We start from the raw sequence: 23,343 nt of genomic DNA, 5'->3' as shown, positions 1-23,343 counted from the left end.
AACCATATGGTTCCCCACCCCCCGACCAAAATGTTCAAAATAAACCGTTTAAATGATGAAACTTTAAAGTCAAAAAAGGAAAAGAAGTGTCAGTACTTTTAAAAATAATATGGTACAATTACAAAATATGAGGCTAAAAGAGGAGAACGATGATTGGTAAATGTAGTAGTTTATGTGATAAGTACTATGAAGAATTCAATGAGAAAGAAGATGGTAGAAACATGATAGGGACTTTCCGGGTGGCGCAGTGGTTAAGAATCTGCTTGCCAATGCAGGGGACATGGGCTCGAGCCCTGGTCCGGGAAGATCCCATATGCCTCGGAGCAACTAAGCCCGCACGCCTATAGCTCGTGCTCCGCAACAAGAGAAGCCACAGCAATGAGAAGCCTGCGCACCGCAACAAAGAGTAGCCCCAGCTCAACACAACTAGAGAAAGCCCACGTGCAGCAACGAAAACCCAACGCAGCCAAAAACAAATAAATAAATTTATTTAAAAAAACAAAACAAAAACCAAACATGATAAAAAGAACTTGCCCTCATTCATTCATTTATTCATTCATTCAGTAATTACCTACTGAGTTCCAACCAAGACCTTCAGGTACTGCTTTAAAAGCTGAAAATGTTCTAGGAATCTAGTCCTCCCTTCCTTTCTTTTGAAAATCCTAACTTCTGGACAGAACAAAACTTGACATTAGATACTTCCTTTCTGGGTAACACAGAGCTTGAAACTTGTAAAAGAGCCAAAGTCTCTAACATCTGGTGACATCTGCACCACCCAACTCAGGACACCAAATAAACTCTTCTCGCTAACGGTAGTGAAGGACCCACCTTTATCAACACAAAAACCAAAACAGGGACGAAGTCATCGGCTCCTGGGACGGAGTCCTCGTTGGCCAGGCTCAGGAGGTTCATGATCGTGGAGCACATTCTCAGGATGCACTGCACTTTGTCCCGGGGCGTCTTGTAAGCACTTATTGTCCTGATTTCTGACTGTGCAGATGGCCACGGTGCCTCCCGAAGATAAACCTAAGTGAGACAACACAGAGACAGTCAGACAGATCTTGGATCAAACGGCAACTACGTGCAGCGACCAGAGCAACCTCCACGTCAGGAGGCCGAAGGGTAAGGTTGTTGCCTCTCCCTTTTTCCAGTAAAACCAAATTGCGATTCCTCCCCATCCTCCCGCTTAGGATTGAAGCTTAACTTTTAAACTTTTAAATTATTTGCTTTGCATTTTAAAATAAAACCACCCAGGGGAATTCCCTGGCAGTCCATTGGTTAGGACTCTGTGCTCTCACTGCCACGGGCCTGGGTTTGATCCCTGGTTGGGGAACTAAGATCCCACAAGCCCCCGGCGTGGCCCCCCACAAAAAAACCACCCAGATATATATTAATAGAGGCATATGATAACACAGAACCTAGAACTCATAAAATTTCAAACAATTATCTTTCTTAAAGAGCTAGAATGGAACTTATCTCTGTATTGTAGCTGATTCCAAAAGCACAAACAAGCTACTTTTAAGATACTTTAAAAATTAATATGTACCTTTGTTGCAGTAGTTCTAGAAATCGAAGACAATTAAAAATGGTATGCCAGGGCTTCCCTGGTGGCGCAGTGGTTAAGAATCTGCCTGCCAATGCAGGGGACACGGGTTCGAGCCCTGGTCTGGGAAGATCCCACATGCCGCGGAGCGACTAAGCCCGTGAGCCACAACTACTGAGCCTGTGCGTCTGGAGCCTGTGCTCCGCAACGGGAGAGGCCGCGACGGTGAGAGGCCCGCGCACCGCGATGAAGAGTGGCCGCCGCTCGCCACAACTGGAGAAAGCCCTCGCACAGAAATGAAGACCCAACACAGCCATAAATAAATAAATAGATAAATAAATAAATAAATTTATAAAAAAAAAAAAAAATGGTATGCCAATTTATGTTTGGATTTTATTATTATTATTTTTTGGTCACGCCATGCGGCATGCAGGATTTTAGTTCCCCGACCAGGGATGAACCCGTGCCCCCTGCACTGGGAGCACAGAGTCTTAACCACTGGACTGCCAGGGAAGTCCCCTTAATGTTTGGATTTTAATAAAACAACCAGAAAACTCGTATACCTAAAACGTTCCTATTTTCAGATTTTGTAAGAGTTGTATGACAGATAAAAACGCTAATATCAATAACTAAAAGGTACTTTTGAGGTCACATTCAGATTCAATTCCCTCTCCTGGACAGTAGTTTTCACACTCTTCGAAGTACCACCAGATCCCTTCTTCGTATGGGACCTTCCTGCAGAAACGTGCCTATAAAAGCATCAGTGCAGAGCACTGCTGCCCCAGGAGGAGCAGAGCTCTGGACAGGAAGCCCCGCCTGCAGCGGCTGGCGTCAGGGCAGCGGCTCCTCCACGCTGGCCCTCCCTCCTCTCCACTACTAAGGTCCCTTCCCATGCCAGGGGATCTTAATCCGTGGAAGGACCTTTGAGAACTTTACAGTTAGGCCAAATTGCATCTAGTGCAAGTGGTGTTGTACAACTTATTACATTCTGCTTCTTTGAAAAACTGGTAACATGCACATGGTACACCAAGCAATTTTTAATTAAATAATACCACCCACACTATGTAAACCTGTATTACCTCTGGTATCTGAAGAGCTCTGTGATTTGCAGTCACTACTTTAGACAATCTCTGAATATGTTCATGAAGAACTCTGAAAACCCCAAAAAATACATAAGTAAATATATATTTCAGAAAATAAGGTACACAGATAGTCGTAATTGATTTTTTTCAAAACATTTAAAACGTTTTAGACTTACTTCTAGATACAGATTACAAATAGAGTTGAGACTATCTCTTAGCTGTAAGTACTCTCTGTCTTGTCAAAAAAAAAATCTCATATTTAGGATCTGCTTAGAAATGCTGAGTGAGCCAAGGGGATGCAGGGAGAAGAGTAGAGAAGCCCTCCTTTCCCGGACTAGGAAGGACAGCATTCCAAGGGAGAAAGCAGAGGAGCCCTTAGCCTAGAAGCTAACTGGACGACTAACTGGCAAATAGGCTGAGAGGAAGTAGAGGGATCAGGGGTCAGAAACCAAAGATCAGAGATGCTTAGACAAGAGAAGGGACTCTGAGGACACTCCACGTCTCATTTCAGAGATGACAATAACTAGGCTTAAAAAGGAGAAGGACGTGCCTAAGGCCACACAGTGGTTAGGAGCAGAGGCTAAACCCAGCTTTCCTGACTTCGAGTGTTCTTTCCAGAACACAGGGTTAACTCTCCACTCTACAAACCCACAGAAACACCACGGAAGAGAGGGTAGGAAGAACCTGCTTCAAAGGTGCTCTTTGCAGTAAGTACAGTTTGAATGTCCCCATTCCTCATCCCACTATGGAAGCCAAACACTGGTGCTCTGGAAAGAAAACAGGGCCCATTTGGCAAATTCCACACAGAAACCTGGGGAGGGGTAAAAAGCCTCTGAGACTATGAACAAGCGAGAGAGGCAGGTTGGAACAAGCCTAACCCACCCACAGGAAAGTGAACTTTCTCAAATATACATACAATATCGTAAAATTTCCATGAAAAAAAAAATCTTACGGAAACCACCAATGCCCCACCCCGAGGTCCTATTACATGGGCCCTTGAGAGTCGCCCACAGAGCCAATGTCACTGCTGGGGGGCACGGTGGCCATCTCAACATGCTTGGGGCAGAAACAGCATCATAAAGCAGTGGTCAAGAAAGTGCAGAAGAGGAAAAAAAAATGCTAAGTCATCCACAGCCTCACGACCCCAAAATAACCACTGTTATCATTCCAGATTTTTTTTTTCAAGATTAATTTTTTTAGGCTTACTTTTAAAAATAGGCTTTATTGAGATATAATTCATATACCATGCAATTCCAGATATTTTGATTTTCAAATATATAACTTTTCATTCCAAACACATCATAAGCATATATTGTAACAGAAGTCGCGCACTGTGCTTGACGCCCCGATGGAGTGATGAGTAAAAGCGTTACGCTCCTGCTCTCAAGGAGGCAACAATCCAGTGGGGGACACAGGCATTCATCCAACGATCACACAAACCAGTGGTCAGGAACAGGGGCGATTCTGCCCCCAGGGGACATCTGGCAATGTCTGGAGACACTCTTGGTTCTCACAGCTGGCAGGGTACTACCGGCCTGTAGCAAGTAGAGGCCAGGGATGCTGCTAAATGCCCTACAATGCCCAGGACAGCTCCCACTTCAAAGAGTTATCTGGCCCCAAGTGTCAGTAGTGCCAGCTTGAGAAACCATGCCTCCAACAAATGTAAAACTGCAACTGTGGCAAGTGCTAAAGAAAGGTATCCAGGCCTGAGGGAGCGCTGACAGGGCATTTAACCTAGTCAGAAAGGCCAGGAAACGTTTCCCCGAGGAAGTGATGTCTGAGCCAAGATCTGAAGGATAAGAGTAGACAGAAGAAAGAAGGGAAGAACAGCTGAGGCAGAGTAAACAGCAGTGCCTTCCACAAAGGCCGTACCAGTTTATACACCCTCCAGCCTGATTCCCCACACCTCTGAAAATAGAGCATTTTCATTCTTTCTGATAACTCTGATAGGTGAAAGGTAACATGTATTTTTTCCTTTACTACTCAGATACTAAGTCTCATGTATAGCTTGTCTAAAATAATGGGGTTGGCTGCTATATTCCTACTCAGTCCAACACAGGCCATTACACTTAGAAGCACTCACTGGTCACGGAGTATGTCCCCGTCCTGATTAGGGTAGAAGGCAAGTTTGAAGATCCGATTCATCACACTTCGCTCAATGGCGAGCTGAGCATCCTGAAGCTGCTCCTCACTCGCGTTCTGCCATATGACATCCTGGGCCATGGCGCCGTAAAGGAACTGCAGAAAATCTTCCACCTGAGCAGTCTTATCATCAGCTGCTGTGAGTTTCTGAAAGTCTCCAACGCAAAACAATGATTTTTAAAATACAGTATTTGAATAATTTCAAATAGGAAATTATTAGAATTCATTTTAATCCACTAGCTATGCAGATACCATGCTCTTAAAGCCAAAAGCATCTGGGCATGGTTTATTTTGGGAGAAAATGTAGCCAAATCATTAAAAACAGGAGAACGGTAAGAAATATGTAGAAGTTTAAGAACAAGAGGTTTGTCACAAAAAGGTATGCTTTGTTTTTAAAAAAAAAAAAAAAAAAAAGAAAAATTGTGTGGCTCCCAAACTTTGTAATTCTCCCAACTTTTTAATAAACTATAGATATTCAATCCAGGATAAACATGGAATTTATTGGTTTGACATCAAGGTTTAATAACTAAGAAATAATTGCTAATTTAAGGAACTGCTCTCAGACAGGTAGGTACTCAAAAAAAGCAGCAAAAGAAAAATTCCCAAATCTTCCCAATAACATACAGCTTAACCTAAAGGTCTCTAGTTACCTTGAATGAATTCCCTGATCTTCTTTTCTTTGCTCTCAAGCAGCAACCTCACACAGACAGTGGTGAAGTATCGATTGGCCACCTCTTTGTCCCGCAAAACCCTTTGTAGTAGCCTCTCCAGGTGAGCCTGCGTGGTCTGCAGTCCTTGTCGACAACGAGTGAGGTAAGCAATATAGGGGGCCCTTTTCCTAAAAGGAAATATGCTCTGCAGGACATCAGACATACATGGTGCACACTTTCTCTGGAGACTAAGAGTCCTGATTTTTCCTTAAATGAAAAAACTACTTCGAAGACTTTGGTTTTACAAATTAGCATGTCAGGCTGCAGACAACCATCCTGAGGACTAATTATGCTCCAGATCAAGAAACAGAACCAGATGCAAGGATGTAATGTACAGCACAGGGAATAGAACCAATGTTTTATAACAACTTTAAATCGAGTATAATCTGTAAAAAAAAGCGAATCACTATGTTGTACACCTGAAACTAATATAACATTGTAAATCAACTACAATTTAAAAAAAAGAGAAAGAAACAGAACTATTCTGCATGTGTGTCAAGAAAATCATCTACTGGGCTGAACACTTAGCCCCCTAATTCCCTAAACATTACTAAGTTCCTTTGCATCGTTGGTCTGTTATTTTGGAGCAGTCTCCATGCTGGTAGAACCTCATACTTAACAGGAAGTTGATTGCTACAATGACTAAAATAACCACAAAATACAGGTTAATATACTGCTAGAGCATTAAACATACCACTAATTATTTGCTTATAGTCTAAACGTAGCAATCATTAGAGCACCCATTCCCTAAGCCTCTTTACTTCCTAAGCTTCTCAACTACGTTTTAATGTCAGCAAGGGACTGGCAACAGACAAAGGGTAGTGATTCCAAGACCTACTCCTGCTTCCCTGGTCCAAGGAAGCAGTCTTTTCTATCCCTCTAAAAAAGGGAAATGATATCCTAGTTATCCTGGCGCCCCCTCCGCTAAAGATGGGGCAAAGCTGAAGTAAACTGCACTCTGTTAGGAAGAGCTGCTCATTTATAACTACATTTCCAGACTAAATATCCAAATGTATTCCTTGGAAATCTACATCCAGGTAAACATAGCCAAGCACTTTGTGGTGAGCCTCGATTCATTTCTGAAACAAGGACCGAGAAGAAAATACTTGCAGCTGAAAAGAGGTGTATAAGTGAAACATGTGGGGTGTAATTACCTATAGTCCTCGGCGATAGAAGCCAGTAGTTTCCTACAAGTCCTGTTATCAAAGCGGCACACACAACGCATTGTTTCTTGAAGTTGAGCCATTAAGTTTTTATCTTGTAAATTAATTGCTTCAGCTATTTGAACTTTTAGGAAGCAGACAATTTCATTGTCTAAATAAAAAAATAAAAATTCTGTTATTGTTGAGAATTTCCACAGGCTTTTCATAAGCTGAAGGTCATCCCTCAGCCTTTGGGATGTCAATTATGCTTGTATCAGTAGAACTAAGCAGTATCAATCAGAGAACATTTTAATGAGCCATCAGTAATCAAAGTGCCCTTAACTGATAGCTAATATAAATGTATTACATTGAACTGTACAGAACTGCTGTAGAGTTTATTTTTTTATTTTTATTTTTTAAATAAATTTATTTGTTTTATTTATTTATTTTTGGCTATGTTGGGTCTTCATTGCTGCGTGCGGGCTTTCTCTAGTTGTGGTGAGCAGGGGCTACTCTTCATTGCGGTGCTAGGGCTTCTCATTGTGGTGGCTTCTCTTGTCACGGAGCACGGGCTCTAGGTGCGCGGGCTTCAGTAGTTGTGGCTCACGGACTCAGCAGTTGTGGCTCGTGGGCTCTAGAGCGCAGGCTCGGTAGTTGTGGCACACGGGCTTAGTTGCTCCGCGGCATGGGGGATCTTCCCGGACCAGGGCTTGAACCCGCGTCCCCTGCATTGGCAGGCGGATTCTTAACCACTGCGCCACCAGGGAAGCCCTGCTGTATAGTTTAAATACAGTTGAATACTGGCAATTTCATACGGTTCAACGTATACATATAGGAAAAAATAAACTATCAGGCAGCAACTTACCTTCTGGGTCTGTATGGTCTGGTAAACCATTCCTTGTTGAATGAGTGAGCACTGGGAAAGCAACAGAATCCGCAGAACAAAGAGCAAGCCTCAGTTTCTTTTTTGCATCTCTGAAGAATGAGTTGAAGATACATTAATTTCTTTGTCCACATATGGTCATAATTTATGAACTATTATCATATTTACTATACAAATCAATAGCCTACCACGTCAGGACTCAAATGTTTCAAGTGGTCATAAATAAAAGAGAATTTTCAACTTACTGACACCTCACTTAAGGAGTGGGCTTTCTAGTTACCTGAGGAGCAAGGCTGCAAAAGTGCTCTGGGCAAGGACCATTCGGTAAAGTCACCAGAATCAAACAAATCCTTTTTGACCTTCTAACATACGCTGAGTTCTATGCTAAGCACTACGAGGAGAGTCAAAGCTGGATTACGCCCGAGCTGGGAGGGAATCAGCATAAGTCATCATATCCATCTCACCACCCACACTTAGGAAGCCTTCTACCACATCTCTTGAGAAGTGTTGATCCTGCCACAAGACAAGCTGACCCCCCGACAAGAAGCTCTTTCTGTTGCCTTGCTGCTTGAAACTTTGTGTTGAGCCAAAACCTGCTTCTTTTCAACTTCCGCCACTGAACCACCTGCCACCACCAGGCAGAGCACCCTTCAGTAACGCGTCACCCTCCACAACAGGGCAGCCCTTCATACTGGGAGGGGAATGTAGGGCGTGGACCAGAGCTTCTTCAGAGCGTCCAAGGCTGCCATCCAAAAAAAGGAGTCGAAACACCTCTGAGAACAAGCCAGAGTTAGCTCCTCCTGCAGGGTTATCACTTGTCCACCTCATCTGACTAGTTCTGAGTCCTTCCTTATTGGTTTGTTTCCTCTAAAACGAGTAACTTACAAATCAACCCAAACAAATGTAATATTTGCCTACTTTGCAGAGACTCTGAATCTATATAACAGTCAAGTCGTGGCTGGAAAATAAAAATTTAAATCTTTAAAAATCGTGAATCACTGTGTTGTACCCCTGAACCTTATATAATATTATATATCAACTATACCTCACTAAAAGTAAATAAGTAAAATCAAATGATACGCTGCTTAGAGTCTCTTTAACCTAACTCGGGGAGGAGGGAAGCATGAAACAACACGGGCCACGTATCAGTAACTGTTAAACCTGGGCAACAGGCACATCACTGCACTCTTCCAGTTTTGTACATACTTGAAAACTTCTAAAATAAAAAGTTTAAAAACACAGAGAGAAAGACAGAGGCAAAGTCAGAGATAAAAACAGAGAGAAGGATGGATGATCAGTGCTTTAAAAGTGATAATCCGTGTCTGGAAAAACACAGGTTCCCTATGAAACAAAAGCAAAATTTTCAGGCTCTTAAAGTCATTTTCTTTCTCAAGCCCTGTTAGAAATGGAGAGACCTGCCCAGGTAACGAGGAGAATGACAAACCGGGAGGGCTCCAGTAGGCTTACTGGGGACAGTGGGTCATTCAACAACTCCGCAGCGGACCCTCCTTCTACCTCAGTCCTGCCCTAGTACCTCTCACACACAGAGCTGAGAATTCTACACAGGCACAGGCACTGCCACTGTTCCATTTAAATTACTCATGTGGGGCTTCCCTGGTGGCGCAGTGGTTAAGAATCCACCTGCCAATGCAGGAGACACGGGTTTAAGCCCTGGTCTGGGAAGATCCCACATGCCGCAGAGCAACTAAGCCCATGCGCCACAACTACTGAGTCTGCACTCTAGAGCCCTCGAGCCACAACTACTGAAGCCTGCATGCCACAACTACTGAAGCCCGTGAGCCTAGAGCCTGTGCTCCGCAACAAGAGAGGCCGCCGCAATGAGAAGCCCGCGCACCGCAACGAAGAGTAGCCCCCACTCGCCGCAACTAGAGAAAGCCCACGCACAGCAACAAAGACCCAACGCAGCCATAAATAAATAAATAAAATAAATAAATTACTTATGTGGCCCCTGTGAGCATATGAGGTTTTCTTGTTTTTGTTTTCAATCCCTGAATTAAAGCCTTTGATGTATGACATCCAAAAGGGAAGCAAAGTCTTCTCAGTGAATAGTATTTCATTCTTATCTCTCTGCTTTACACACTTATTAAGTGACTCAGTGAAACACCTGACTTGAAGTGACTGCAATGGTGATGAAAAGTTCAAACCCAAAGGTCCTAAATCCTATAAAAGAAATACCTGTAAGAGAAAGCTGAATCCTGAGGGTGGGCGGCTTGGCTCGCAGAATCTGGGAGATCGTCAGCTGAGATGTTTTGCAGGGTTTCGTCACGAGGCGAATCGTGTGCACTTTCACCATCACCCATAACTTCTAAACAAAACCCAGCCCCCCCAAAAGGATAAGCAGGTTAATCTGGAACATTCTGGCACTGGTAGGTATTCAGAGCAACTCAACAATAAATTAACTTGTGCCTTCCAACAAGAGTTCTTTAAAGGAAAAAAGGAACTTCAAACACTTAAATAAATTATTGATAGCAATGATAATATATCAAGAGAACAGTTGTTGAAAACAGTTTTACTTCTTATCTGAATCCTAATCTAAAACAATGAAAGTCTTTATTAACTTAATAAAGATAATACTCTGTAATCACGATTACTGAACCACAGAGCTAAAAGGGGCCTCAAAAATCATTTCACATAACACCCTCATTTTACAGACATGGAATCCTGCCCAGTCAGGCAACAGCTGGCTGTGAACCCCTTGGCCAGGCTGCACTGAGGTCTCCGGTCCTCATTGCCAGGGCTGCTCTCACTGCCTGAGAATAAGCTGGGTACAAACTCACAAATGCAGCCAGGACACACCTGTGGTTCCCACAGTTGTTTTTATGTTTTTAATTAATCAATTTAGTTAATACATGCGTGTATAAAATCAAAAGAAATAAAAGTTCCCTAGTGTAATAAAGATACTGTGTCTATGTAGAAAAAATATCTTTATTCTTAGGAGATAGTTTCAAATGCCTCAGGAAAAAAAAATATACAGAAAATGTGGCAAAATGTTAACAACTGATAAGTCTAGGTAGATGGAATATAGACCTTCACTGTACTATTCCTTCAACTTCTTTGTTATTTTAAAACTTTTCAAAAACCAAAAAAAAAAAAAAAAACCAACAAAAAAGTGTAGGATGGGACTTCCCTGGTCGTCCAGTGGGTAAGACTCTGGGAGGCCAGATTCGATCCCCGGTTGGGGAACTAGATCCCGCATGCTGCAACTAAGAGTCCGCATGCCACAACTAAGAAGTCCACGTGCCGCAACAAAGATCCCTCGTGCCGCGACTAAGACCCGGCACAACCAAAATAAATATAAATTAAAAAAAAAAAAATGTAGGAAGTTCTCCTCTCAGGCTCCCTATGAGTCCCCCCCCGAGTCAACTCATGTTACCAGTTTATCAGAGATTCTTCCAGAGACACTCTAATTTATCTTGGGAACTGTACCATATTTTTCTGACAACTCTTCAAAAGTAGCTATTACAAGGTTACCTTTAATTCGGACCACCTTTATCACTGTGATACGAAAGTTACTATTCCATTTTTTATCATGATTATCACCTGCACTTTCGTAGTTTGCCAGTGCTCCTTCACTGGGACTGGTTCGTTTAATGGCATTCCTGTATTTGTCCAGAATATCCTCAGCAACCTGAGCTTGTGCACTGAGTCTAGGGCTCGGGTCATCTGCAGGGGAAAGGAGAGGGCGAGGATTAGCTCCCCTTGGTTTGCGCCCACTCTGATGTTAGTACGACACCAGTAGCATAATCCCCAAGGCGGATTAGGAGGTTAAGACTTAAAAGAGCACATATCTCAGTGTTATAAGAGGCACCGTGCAGCCGCCTACTCATCCCATTTCCAGGTCTGAGAGCCTCGCCAAAGCGCGAAATTGGGAGGATTACTCCACTTTCTCATCATCGCCAGAATTCTGCATGACAGTGTCAAAAAGTTCAGTGCAGACTGAATGGATGATGGGTTTCTAAAGTGTTTACACTCAAATCACTGTTATTATCAATTCATGCTACCACGACTTCCAACACTGCACTTTTATATGCAGACTTCATTTATTCATACATCTCTGTGCTGAAGGAGGAAAAAAAGTACTCAAACTTCAAATTAAACCCTTTTAAATAATATTTTTTAAATGTCTTCCTCCACTCTTCCTTCATGAATTTCTCTCGCTACACCACATTTGGAAACTTCAGATATTCATATTCCATCTTACTAAATCTCACCATGACAGTACAGCTGCTGGATTAGAGCACTTTTGTGCGTGCAATGGTGTCAGAGGCACTCCTAGAGAATCTAGACACTGTTGGGGAGTGCCGGAATTGTACCTGGGGTGCACAGAGCAAAAGCTTATCACAGTCACAGGTGCAGCACTGGTTACTGACTGGCCCACTATCCGGTCAGCAAAATCAGCACATCAAAATGTTTTCTTGGAGTCAGATGGCAGAGTCACTAATTAACAGTTAACAAAGCAAAGAAGTGCTACAGATCTATGGGACAAAATATAGTTCCATAGTGAAATGCAAACTCCTGAGACAGATCTAGGCCAAGCAAGTAATGTCTACATTCTGGTAGTATCCCATTTTTTAAAAAGTCTTAAAACAGATAAAAATCACTAGAATTTATATATGTGTACGTGTTAATAGCAGCTAATATTAACAGCAGCTAACATTTATTGAGCATGTACCACGTGCCAGGAACTGTGCTAAACACCTTATATGAATGATCTCAATTAATCATCGCAACAACCCTACATAGAGGTACTTCTATCACCCCCATTTTTAAGAAGAAGAAATCAAGGTAGAAAGAGGTTAAGTAGTATGCTCATAGGCTCTTCTTTTGTTTCCATGAAAAAAATATTTAGTGTTTGTGTCTCCGTAAAATTGTGGTAAACTGTAGGGAGCAACGATTTCCAAAATAATATAATCTTTCTGCTAAAATGATGTTTGAATGCCTGATAATAGAGTCCTAATAAAATCTGATCTTCTTCAAAATGTAAACTGATAAAACCTTTATCATTACAAAATCTTTTTTTTGCTATTGGTTTTGAGTGCTGTTGAGGGCTCTAAAAAAGGGTTAAACGTAGTGAAAGCAATAACGTTGCTTATAACTTTTATTTCTGTAACACCGTTCTTAAAAATTTTATCTGAGGACAATAATTAAAATATACAAAAAATGCTATATATACAAAGCTGTGAGCAGTATTTTCATAGTAAAAAAAGAATGGATACAATTTAAATATCAAAAAGCAAGAGAATGTTCACACTGCAATAAAATAACGATAGATGATCTCAGAGCCAATAAAAATTATTAAAAAACCAACTACGTCAAGCAGAAATTGGGACAGGGTCTATGAAATAACATGCGGTAAAAGAATACAAAGTTACATACACACTCTGATTTCATCATGAAAAGCCATGTATAGATAAGGAAAGATTGGGAGAGAACATGAAAAAAAGAAAATTAAGGCGGCGAGATTATGGACAGACTGTTAAGAAATTCCCTCTCATAACATTTAAAAAAACTGATTTAATGATACTTTTCTTTGGGTCATTAATTAGGAGTGGGTAGAAATTTCTGCACCAGTAGGGAAGCTAAACTGCTTGAATCAAACACAAACAAAATGAAATATTTTATGGAAAAAAACTTATTCTACTTAGCTTACAGTTTAGGCACCAAGGACTAAGAAAAATATATTGCCTAAAGACACAAGTAAAAAAATAATTTATAACTTCTCCAAAGTTATTAATTCAACATTTTGAAAACCCGAGATTTTATTAAGAGCATTCTACTCTGTGAATGGTGGTGGTGTTCTAAAGCCAGGAGCATGGTAAGAAAACATAAAAATCTTGCCGAAAGGATGCCTTTCCACTGCTTTTCAATCAGGCTGTTAAGTCCCTAAAGAACAAGAGTCATGTGTGATTTGACTGAACACCTACCACACTTAGCACAGTGCCTGGCATGAGTCAGATGTTCAACAAGCATTTGTTGACGGAATGAGATAGGTTTGACTGCTCTCAGCAGGAAACCTGGCCTGAAAGCACAGCTCCTGCTGTTTAAAACCCTTTATTCCAGGAAACTCACGTCATCAAATAAACAGGGATGCACACTAGGACATGGAAACGTCTACATTTATTTTAGAACTAGACATGACAATAACTGTGTACTGAGATGGGGTTCTACCTGTACTACACTGGGCTCTCGGAGGAGGATGTTCTTTTGAAACCTATCCCCTTTTTAAATGAAAGTCTTCATTTTACCTTAGCAGGATAACATAATTTAAAATCAAGATAAGAAAAAGAGAGGTGAGAAATTAATTTCCCTCTAGACGTCCTTCAGTCACTGGAGACAGTATACAGCTATCAAACTCAAGGTTGGGTCATCAACACTACCTCTCATACCTTTTCCTTTTAGGGTGTTCATTCATAATATGCCAAAAAGAAGCTGCAAAAATACAAATGCTGAATGAGGTAAGAACCCAACCCCTAGTTGCATTTTCCTTGGGTCAGATAGCAACGTTAAAATGATTCAAGCTGTAAAAAATTGGTAAAGTTTATAAATTTACGATATTGTTTGAACACTTATCACGAAAAAAGGAAATGATTAGGTAAAATAGAATTTCACAATGATCCTGACTAATCAAGAACTATAGATGGAAATAAATTTAGAATTCTACGATCAACATTAAAGAAAACTATTCAATCAATGATCCAAAGATATGGCATGCATAGCACTAAAACCATCACCACGCTTTCCTAAAAGGCACTGTGTGTCATCACCCCACTAAGATGTCGGGTTCGAGGGTTGGCCTAGAGGCTCAGGGTCAGGCGCCTCATCGTACACGGACGTTATGATAATGAGGATGATGATGGTGGTGGCGGTCTGCAGGAAGAGCGCACTGAGACTCACTGTGGCCGCCAACTGGAGACCACAGAGCCACGAAGAACACGCTCCCCACTGTACACACACAGACACGCTCTTCTAAGAAGGCAACGCTTACGGCACCCAAGAAAAAGTGTCATGAAATATGTGCTCTGGGAATGAAGGAGCCAGGAAGTCCATGGGTCTACAAACCTGTGAGTGTTGAGAATCTGTCAGGCCCCAGATCATCTTTGTCTTTTTCTTGTTTTTCTTTCTTTCTAAATGGTATAGGAGCTGGAAATTAAATAAAGTCAGTAGTGTGACATATAACATACTGCACTACTCGGAAGACAGCAGTCATTCTGGAGTTAACTGGTGTGCCAACATTTCTAAGTGGAAGGAAGGTGAAAAGTTTAAAAGCTAAGAAATCCCGAGTGTCAACTGATAATCATTCTTAAAATAGCATTGAAGGTTCTTAAAGAAGCTTCCAGAATCTGCTTTGGGGTCATCTGCCACAGGAAGAATGATTTAACAGGAATCTATTGGGACTGAATCAAAACCACTGCCTCTTAACCTCTGCTCAAAACACAACACGTTCAAAGCTCTGAGCCTCAGTCTCTCCTCCTGAAGTGGGCTTGAGTCTGGCGTGAAAGCAGCACTCCTCAGCTCCTGAGCACCACAGTGCCGAGAAGAGGCCTTTGGAAGAAGCCCTTCCCTCTAATCCCGCATAATCTCTCCTTCCTGGAAGAGATGCTTTTGCCAACTCAGATTTCAATACCTACTGGTATGATGTCAGGCTATTCACACGAAAAGCAAACAATTCTACACAACTGCATTCCAGAATAAACACTAATATTCAGAGTATTATCATTCTCAATGAACATAAACATAAGAAGCTTAAGTTTATTCCAGGAATGTAAAGGATAAATTTTCAATGTTTGTTTACTAATAGCATCCCTTTTTCCTGAAATAATTATTAGCAATACATATGTCAAAAGTCCTATATATTTAACTTCAATGGTATATGATATTTAAACAACCGTGACCCGCCTGACTTTCATTTATGAAACCACTGCCACTTCCTGCAAAGAACAGGAACTGTCACTTCCAAAGCTGTACCTTAGCATTCACCTGAGTGAAATCATTTTCCATACCCTCAAAACAGCAAGAAACTGAGGCCCCACAGGCCTCACGGAGGAGGTCAGATTTTGGCTCTCTGAAAGAGATTTTGGGGCTTTACTTCTTGTTGCTGATATCACATTCCGATATTTTATAAAATTACCTTTGGGCATGGCAGAAACAAAACGTTTTCTCCACCAAGGTCTGTTCCTGTCTGATTTCTCATCATCGCTATCTTTGCGTTCTTCAGTCTGTAGAAAAAGTTTGATGCTTTATTTGGAGTTGGACAGCAGGATAAATTACTATGAAAAGGATTTTAGTTAGTCTGCGAAATACAAAAACCACTAGTTTTTCTTCAAAGCAAAACTGTTCTTATTGTTGTACAGGCAACTTCTGGAACAGGGATGTATACCTTTCAAGCACCAGACTATGATGGATCACTTGAGGGTAGGCACTATCTCATTACTGTCAGTAAACCAAAAGCTTAATACAGAGTCTAGCATAGAGTAGGCACTCAATAAATACTCATATGGGATGAGTAAATGCAATGCACATAAAATCTAGAGGGGTAGTAGAGATGGTAGCAGTAACATTAATAATAAAACTACATATGTACTGTGTGCCAAACACTGAACGTAAGGACATATATTATCTCATTTAAACTTCACAGTAGCCTTAAGAGATAAATACTATTATTAAGCCCTTTTTATAGATGAGAAATATGAGGCTAAAGAAGGGTATCTCCTCATCTTCCCAAAGTTATACAGACTGTATGGGGCACAGCTGGGACTCAAACCTAGATCTGACCAACTTCAAAGTTCATGTTTTGATCACCAATTATAATGAGTTATTATTAAGACCACATGTCAAAAGGCAGGGACTGTAATTCCTTTACTAACCTATCATGTGACTTTAGACACATCATTTTATTTCTGTTTTTTCATCTACAAAATTGGAACTAAAAATACCTTCTCTAAGGGCATCCATGTGAATGGGATATCAGAACCTAAGCAGAGGAATGGCATCCAGGGAGGGTTTAGCGGTGGGGAAGGGATATTGATTACATACAGGGGGACTGATCAAATAAGTACATACATGAAGAATAATGAAAGCAGTTTTCTCACTGCTGGAGAAGGGAACTGCAAATATGGAATGGAAGGAAGATGAAATGAATTCTGTTGTTTTTAGACTGGAAATGGTTCTATACATATAAAGAGAAAGATATAGAAATAAATACACATGTAAATGTGCATGTACACACACACACATACACACACACACACTTCCTCTCCCTAGCTCTGTCAACTGAGAGGCCCTGGGAGCAGCTACACCCCTACAGCAAAGAGCACACCTAATAGCCAGATCCTGATTTCTAAAAACCATTTTCTACTAAAAGGAACAAGGGCTCCTTGGAGAAATGGCTGATTCCAGGACTAAAGCAGACACAATACAATATAAGCTTATAACATTTTGTTCCAGAAAGCAGAGAGATACTCAAAGAAAGATACCCAAATGTCAAAAGAACACAGGAGCCAGCTTGAAGGGGTGACCACTGGCCAAATCAGGGACAACTGGGCTTCAAAATAAATGGCTGTAACAAACCCATTGACTAAAAACAGAAAATCATGAGACCACAGATATGATTAATAAGTGGATAAATTTAAAATTTGAGAAAGAACAGGATATTTACATATTTTCAACGTCCTCTCTCCTCCCGGAAATACTTATTAATTACAAAGGGGAAAAGAATAATTTACAGTAGTGAAATCTGGCAGACAACACCTTCATCAAACGATCCAAGTGAACACCAGAGTAGTGGGACAAATTTAAATTGTGTGCTACCTGGTAGCATGCAGTGAAATGAACACAGTGTCACTGTAGTGATATTCCTGCCTAAGATGAATAACCTGAATCTAATCATGAGAAAATATCAAGCAGACCCAAATTGAGGGACATTCTAGAAAATAACGCCTGTAACTTTCAAGAGTATAGGGACTTCCTTGGTGGCGCAGTGGTTAAGAATCCGCCTACCAATGCAGGGGACACGGGTTCGAGCCCTGGTCCGGGAAGATCCCACATGCCGCAGAGCAACTAAGCCCGTGCACCACAACTACTGAGCCCGCATGCTGCAACTACTGAAGCCTGCGCGCCTAGAGCCTGTGCTCTGCGACAAGAGAAGCCACCACAATGAGAAGCCCATGCACCGCAACGAAGAGTAGCCCCCACTCACTGCAACTAGAGAAAGCCCGCGCACAACAACGAAGACCCAATGCAGCCAAAAATAAATAAATAAATAAATAAATTTTTAAAGAAGAGTATAAAGGTCATGAAAGTCAAGGAGAAACTGAGGAAATGTCCTAGATTGAAAGAGACTAAAGGGACTTCCTTGGTGGTGCAGTGGTTAAGAATCTGCCTGCCAATGCAGGGGACACAGGTTCGAGCCCTGGTCCGGGAAGATCCCACATGCCACGGAGCAACTAAGCCCATGCGCCACAACTACCGAGTCTGCGCTCTAGGGCCCGCGAGCCACAACTACTGAGGCCGCATGCCACAACTACTGAAGCCCGCGCGCCTAGAGCCCGTGCTCCACAACAAAGAGACGCTCCGGCTTGCTTCAACTAGAGAAAGCCCACGTGCAACAATGAAGACCCAACGCAGCCAAAAAGAAAGAAAAAAAAGACTAAAAAGACATGACAACTAAATACAAGATGTGATTTTGAATGGGATCCTTTCACTATAAAGTATGTTACTGGGACAACAGGGGACACATGAACGCGGTATGAAAATTATCATTAATGTATTGATACATTATTATTAATGTATGAATTTTAATTTCCTGATGTTGATGGTTGTACTATGACGTGTAGGGGAAGGTGCCTGCTTGTAGGAAACTTACACTAAAGTGTTCATAGGTGATGGAGCATTGGCGCATCAGGTTGGCAACTTACTCTCACATGGTTGCAGGGGAGGTTCTTTGTATCTACTTCCAACTTTTTAGTAACTCTGTGATTGTTTCAAAATTAAAAGTAATAACGCATTGGAAAAAAAAGAAAAAAAGTACTTCCTCTAACCATTTCTGAAGGAAACTGTGAGGTTTAAATGAGATACGAAATTGCTTGGAGGAAAGTTAAAAGTATTATAAAAATGCAAGATACATTATTACAAAACCAAAGTAAAGGCTTTTTATGGGTTACGGTCATGGACATATAGGATTGACAAATCACCTTTAATCATGACTACTGTCCACCTTTCATCGTAGATTTTTATATTCCGCATTAATTTCAGGTATCAAGAGAACTAGGCAGATGGAACACTAAAGCTGACCATAATTAGCAAGTTCTCCTACAAGGCCTGCGTCCCATACCTCTCCTCTTGAGGAGTCCTTACTCGGGGATGAAGATGATGAATGAGGTGCAGCCACCAAAGAAGTAGCACCAATGGCTGCGGCTTGGGGGAGTTCTCGCTCTTCATTCCCTGGACGTCGGTTCCAGCTGGGGTCACTCATAGGTCGCCGGACAGAAGACACTATATCAGAGCTCCTACTGCGAACTAATCTCTCAGGGTAAGAATGCCTTTGCTTAAATGCCTCCATCTCAGCTGGAGTTAAGACATGGGAACCGAAGTTTGGCAACCTGGCCTCGTTTCCTCCTGCAGCTCCTTCCAGGATTGGGGGATCTGGTGGTGGATGCGATGGCCTGGCATAGTGAACCTTTGGCCTTACTACAGCAGAAGCCCCTGGAACACAGAAAAGAAGTCTGCAGCTGAGACACAACAAAGTCCAACAAAGGCATGAACAAAGGGTTTTGGTTTTGTTCTTCTGTCCATGATAAAACAAGAGTCAAAAAGTTCATTTGACTACTTTACCTTCATGTGAAGACAGTGGATCAAACATGGCAAGGAGAGACTCTGACTGAGAAGGAGGAGAGGTCAGCTGGTGGGCACCTAAAAGAGATGGGCAAACTGTGTGACCAAGTCAGAACTCATGACTCAGTAGGAGTTTCAACATTGTGAAAAAGGTTCTCTTCCACAGTCTTCCATTTTGACCAATTACAACTTGAGGGGCATATCAGAAAAAACATGATCTAATAAATAGCATATTCTGCTTACCTCAAATTCATTTTATGTTTTTATCTACATATTTACATGGATTTTAATTACATTTAAGTAGTCTAGCATCCACTGCCTATTACTTCTAATGGCCAAACTGTACTATGGTTAATGCAAAGAGCAGAGCCAGAAGATGTAAATCATCAAAATTTTCAGAATGTCACAAGTTCCCTGAATCTCACCTTCCCCCCACCTATAAAAATAGGGGCAATACTACCTATAGAAGGAGTATAAATAAAAAGTTGTAAAATTTGAAATTCTAATATTGCTCTCAGCAAAAGACAATTTATAAGAGAACTCATAACAAAAATGAGTAATACGGGACTTCCCTGGTGGTGCAGTGGTTAAGAATCCGCCTACCAATGCAGGGGACATGGGTTCGAGCCCTGGTCCGGGAAGATCCCACATGCTGTGGAGCAACTAAGCCCATGCGCCACAACTACTGAGCCTGCGTGCCGCAACTACTGAAGCCTGCGCGCCTAGAGCCACAACAAGAGAAGCCACTGCAACGAGAAGCCTGCACACCGCATCGAAGAGTAGGCCCTGCTCGCCGCAACTAGAGAAAGCCCTCGTGCAGCAATGAAGACCCAATGCAGTCAATAAATAAATTAATAAATAAATTTAAAAATGAGTAATACTACATTATACTACAAAACAAACTTGAACTTCTAAAGTACAATATTTTAAAACTACACAGTAAAAGATGACTCCTCTAAGCATATGTCTAAACAACCAAAATCAGAGATATTAAAATATGCAGAGACTAAAACTTAAGAATATATAAAAGAAACCATTCCTCTAAACTTTTTGAGTCTGAGCTCTTTTTTTTTTTTTTAATAAATTTATTTATTTATTTTTGGCTGTGTTGGGTCTTCGTTTCTGTGGAAGGGCTTTCTCCAGTTGCGGCGAGCGGGGGCCACTCTTCATCGCGGTGCACGGGCCTCTCACTGTCACGGCCTCTCCCGTTGCGGAGCACAGGCTCCAGACGCGCAGGCTCAGCAGTTGCGGCTCACGGGCCTAGCCGCTCCACGCCATGTGGGATCTTCCCAGACCGGGGCACGAACCCGTGTCCCCTGCACTGGCAGGCGGATTCCCAACCACTGTACCACCAGGGAAGCCTGAGCTCTTTTTTGATAATGAATAATAGTACTATTTTGCCATTTGATTTTCCTTTTGTTCTGTGTCTTATAATTACCTTCATTTTTAAAAATTAGAAATAGTGTATCATTATGAAAGCTTAGAATATCAGTTCTCAAAATTTTGGTCTTAGGACACGTCTACATTCTTAAAATTTTTTGACCCTAAAAGCTTACTTATGTTGGTTAAATCTAATGATATTTACCATATTAGAAATTAAAACTGAAAAGAATATATAAATAAAAATTTTTAACTTTTAATAAATTTTATATTAAAATTTTATGTTAATTCATTTACATATACTTATTAAATGGTAACACAAATAACCCTTTTAAATGAAAAATAATTATATTTTCCAAAATAATAAACCAGAAGAGTGACACTTCTACATTTTTGCAAGTTCCTTCAATGTATAACTTTATAGAACACAGCTAGATTCTCATATCTGCTTCTGCTTTCAATCTGTTGCACATGTTGTTTTGGTTAAAGTATATATAAAGAAAAGCTGATCTCACAAAGATATGCAGGTAGAAAAGAGACAACATTTTAACAGCCTTTTCAGAAAACTGTGGATATTATTCTTTGATACTCTACCAAATCTTGCTAAGTAGTAGTTTTTTAAACCATTTGGAATCTGAAACCAAATCAGTGAACTTTTTGTACTCTGTTACATTAAAATTTAATTGGTCTGTCTTGCACTTTGAATGGATCTTTTACCCAAGCATGATTTTGTAACATCCTACATTGATCATCTGGAAAATACTGGTTCAATTAGATATGCAGATCTTCCAAATATTGACACATTTCATCACATAACATCAAAAAAATGACATTCTTGATATCACCACCAATCTCACCAGAAAAGTTTTTAAATAGCAGGAAGCTGTCAAGCTCGTGGAGGTAGACACGAGTTTTCCAAAATTCTAATTTTTATCTGAAAGCTTGGATTTTATCATTGGTAACAAACTCTGTCCTGTCAGTTGTTTTCCTTGAAATGACAGGCTCATTTTGTTAATTTTCAAGAAATGCCTGCCAAATATCCAAGCATGAATAACTACAGTTTGTCATTCTTTCAAGTAAAAATGGTGTTTCATGAAAAACAAACAAGAAAAAAAAACAGCTACTTAGTTAGCTCTCAACTCAATCACATAAGTGCTTTTCCTTGAGACACTTCATCGTATCTCAGAATGCAGCAGAAATGCGTTAGGGGTACTTCCTATTCCTTCACAATATTAGATAGATGTGTACTCAAGGGTTGAGATATAGCATTAAATAATTTCTACCGCTTCATCAAAGACATTCATAAGTAAAAATTTTTTTTTTTTTTAAACTGTGAGAGAAGAATACAGTGACCGCCAGTCTTGTCTGGTGCCACTGCCTTGCCTCATGCTAAGGCCTCAGCAAATTTACCCACCTTTGCAACGTCAGTATGGTAGAAGGGACAATTACCTTTTATTATTGTGAAAACAGTTTTGCCCTCATACCTCCCCAGCCCCCAGAAATGTCTTAAGGGCCCTCAGTGGTCCATGGACACTACACTTGAAAACTGCTGGTTTAGAACAGTGGTTCTCAGCTGGGGCTATTTTGCCCCCTAAGGGATAATTTGGCAATGTCTGGGGACATTTTTAGTTTTCATCACTGCACGAGAGGGAGGGGGATGGTGTGCTTCTGACAGAGGCCAGAGATGCTGCTCGACAGCCTACAATGCACAGGACAGGCCCCCACAACAAAGAGTTACCTGGCCCAAAATGTCCATAGTGTTGAGGATAAAAAACTTTGGTTTAGAATAAACAAAAATGTAAAAAACAAAACAAAAAAAGTACTTCAAACCCAGTACCCAATATATAAAACCACTACTTACTAGCACTCTGGTACTTCTTCTCAGTGCTTTCTTTAGGATAGGTTTTTTAACATTTTATTATCTTATATATAAAATTCTTTAAAAATAAAATTTCCAAGTGGTATTATGTTCTAGGTATTTCTCCAAGTTATTTCATATTCTTTAAAGCATTTAAAAAATAGCTGTATAAGTTCTAATAAGTGGTTACATCAAAATTCACTTAGCCATTCTATTTTTCAGTTCTTAGGTTGGTTCTAATTTTCTGCCAATCTAAATATTATGAAGAACATCTTTGTGCATAAGATTTTCTCCATACATGAACTGTTTGCTTATGACTGATTCCTAAAGTGGGCTAACTGAACCAAATTTAGCATGTGAACCTTATTTTAAGGCCTTACACACATATTGCCAAACTACACCCTGAAGTGCTGCAACAGTTGATACCATCACCAGCAATGTGTTAAAGGCTGCCAGTTTCAGCCATGGATGTGATCATTTCTAAAAGTCATTCTCACTTCCCCTTCTTACCATGAGTTGCTTCATCCATGTCTGGACTAGTGACAGAATCTTTACCCCCAAAATCAGAGCTGCACTCAGATCTCAGGTCTTCAATCTTATTGGGAATATCCTCAGAGGTTGCACTTATGCCTTTAAAAAAAATGGTAAAAAATAAACAGCAAGAACAAAATAACCACATAAAAAGTATATGAATTTTGGAGAAATGTATATATTCTCACATTTTTTGTGTCTCAGTTCTTTACTCGTGAGTTG

The 23,343-nt window shown here is 40.8% G+C and overlaps 1 protein-coding gene across 7 annotated transcripts in view; it reads right to left on the bottom strand.

The window, feature by feature from the left end:
* Positions 1–23,343, bottom strand: part of GAPVD1 (GTPase activating protein and VPS9 domains 1) — a 74,728-nt gene that overhangs the window by 4,942 nt on the left and 46,443 nt on the right. For 3 of the 7 annotated variants that reach the window (XM_057548070.1, XM_057548072.1, XM_007194676.2), the window contains 13 exons: positions 23,101–23,220; positions 19,353–19,430; positions 18,853–19,223; positions 15,652–15,739; positions 14,583–14,663; positions 11,064–11,186; positions 9,699–9,828; positions 7,485–7,594; positions 6,632–6,791; positions 5,418–5,605; positions 4,709–4,922; positions 2,623–2,695; positions 829–1,026 (listed from right to left, as the gene is read on the bottom strand). In XM_057548070.1, coding sequence (XP_057404053.1) covers positions 829–1,026; positions 2,623–2,695; positions 4,709–4,922; positions 5,418–5,605; positions 6,632–6,791; positions 7,485–7,594; positions 9,699–9,828; positions 11,064–11,186; positions 14,583–14,663; positions 15,652–15,739; positions 18,853–19,223; positions 19,353–19,430; positions 23,101–23,220 — 1,934 coding nt within the window. Of the gene's footprint in view, positions 1–828; positions 1,027–2,622; positions 2,696–4,708; positions 4,923–5,417; positions 5,606–6,631; positions 6,792–6,828; positions 7,394–7,484; positions 7,595–9,698; positions 9,829–11,063; positions 11,187–14,582; positions 14,664–15,651; positions 15,740–18,852; positions 19,224–19,352; positions 19,431–23,100; positions 23,221–23,343 lie in introns of those variants that run through there. The other 4 variants (XM_057548073.1, XM_057548074.1, XM_057548071.1 and 1 more) reach the window with 3 other exon arrangements.

Source organism: Balaenoptera acutorostrata, chromosome 6, assembly GCF_949987535.1.
Source record: "Balaenoptera acutorostrata chromosome 6, mBalAcu1.1, whole genome shotgun sequence".
Lineage (NCBI taxonomy): Eukaryota > Metazoa > Chordata > Mammalia > Artiodactyla > Balaenopteridae > Balaenoptera > Balaenoptera acutorostrata.
The sequence above is the reverse complement of the archived record's forward strand: the minus strand, read 5'-3'. Positions and strand labels throughout refer to the sequence as shown.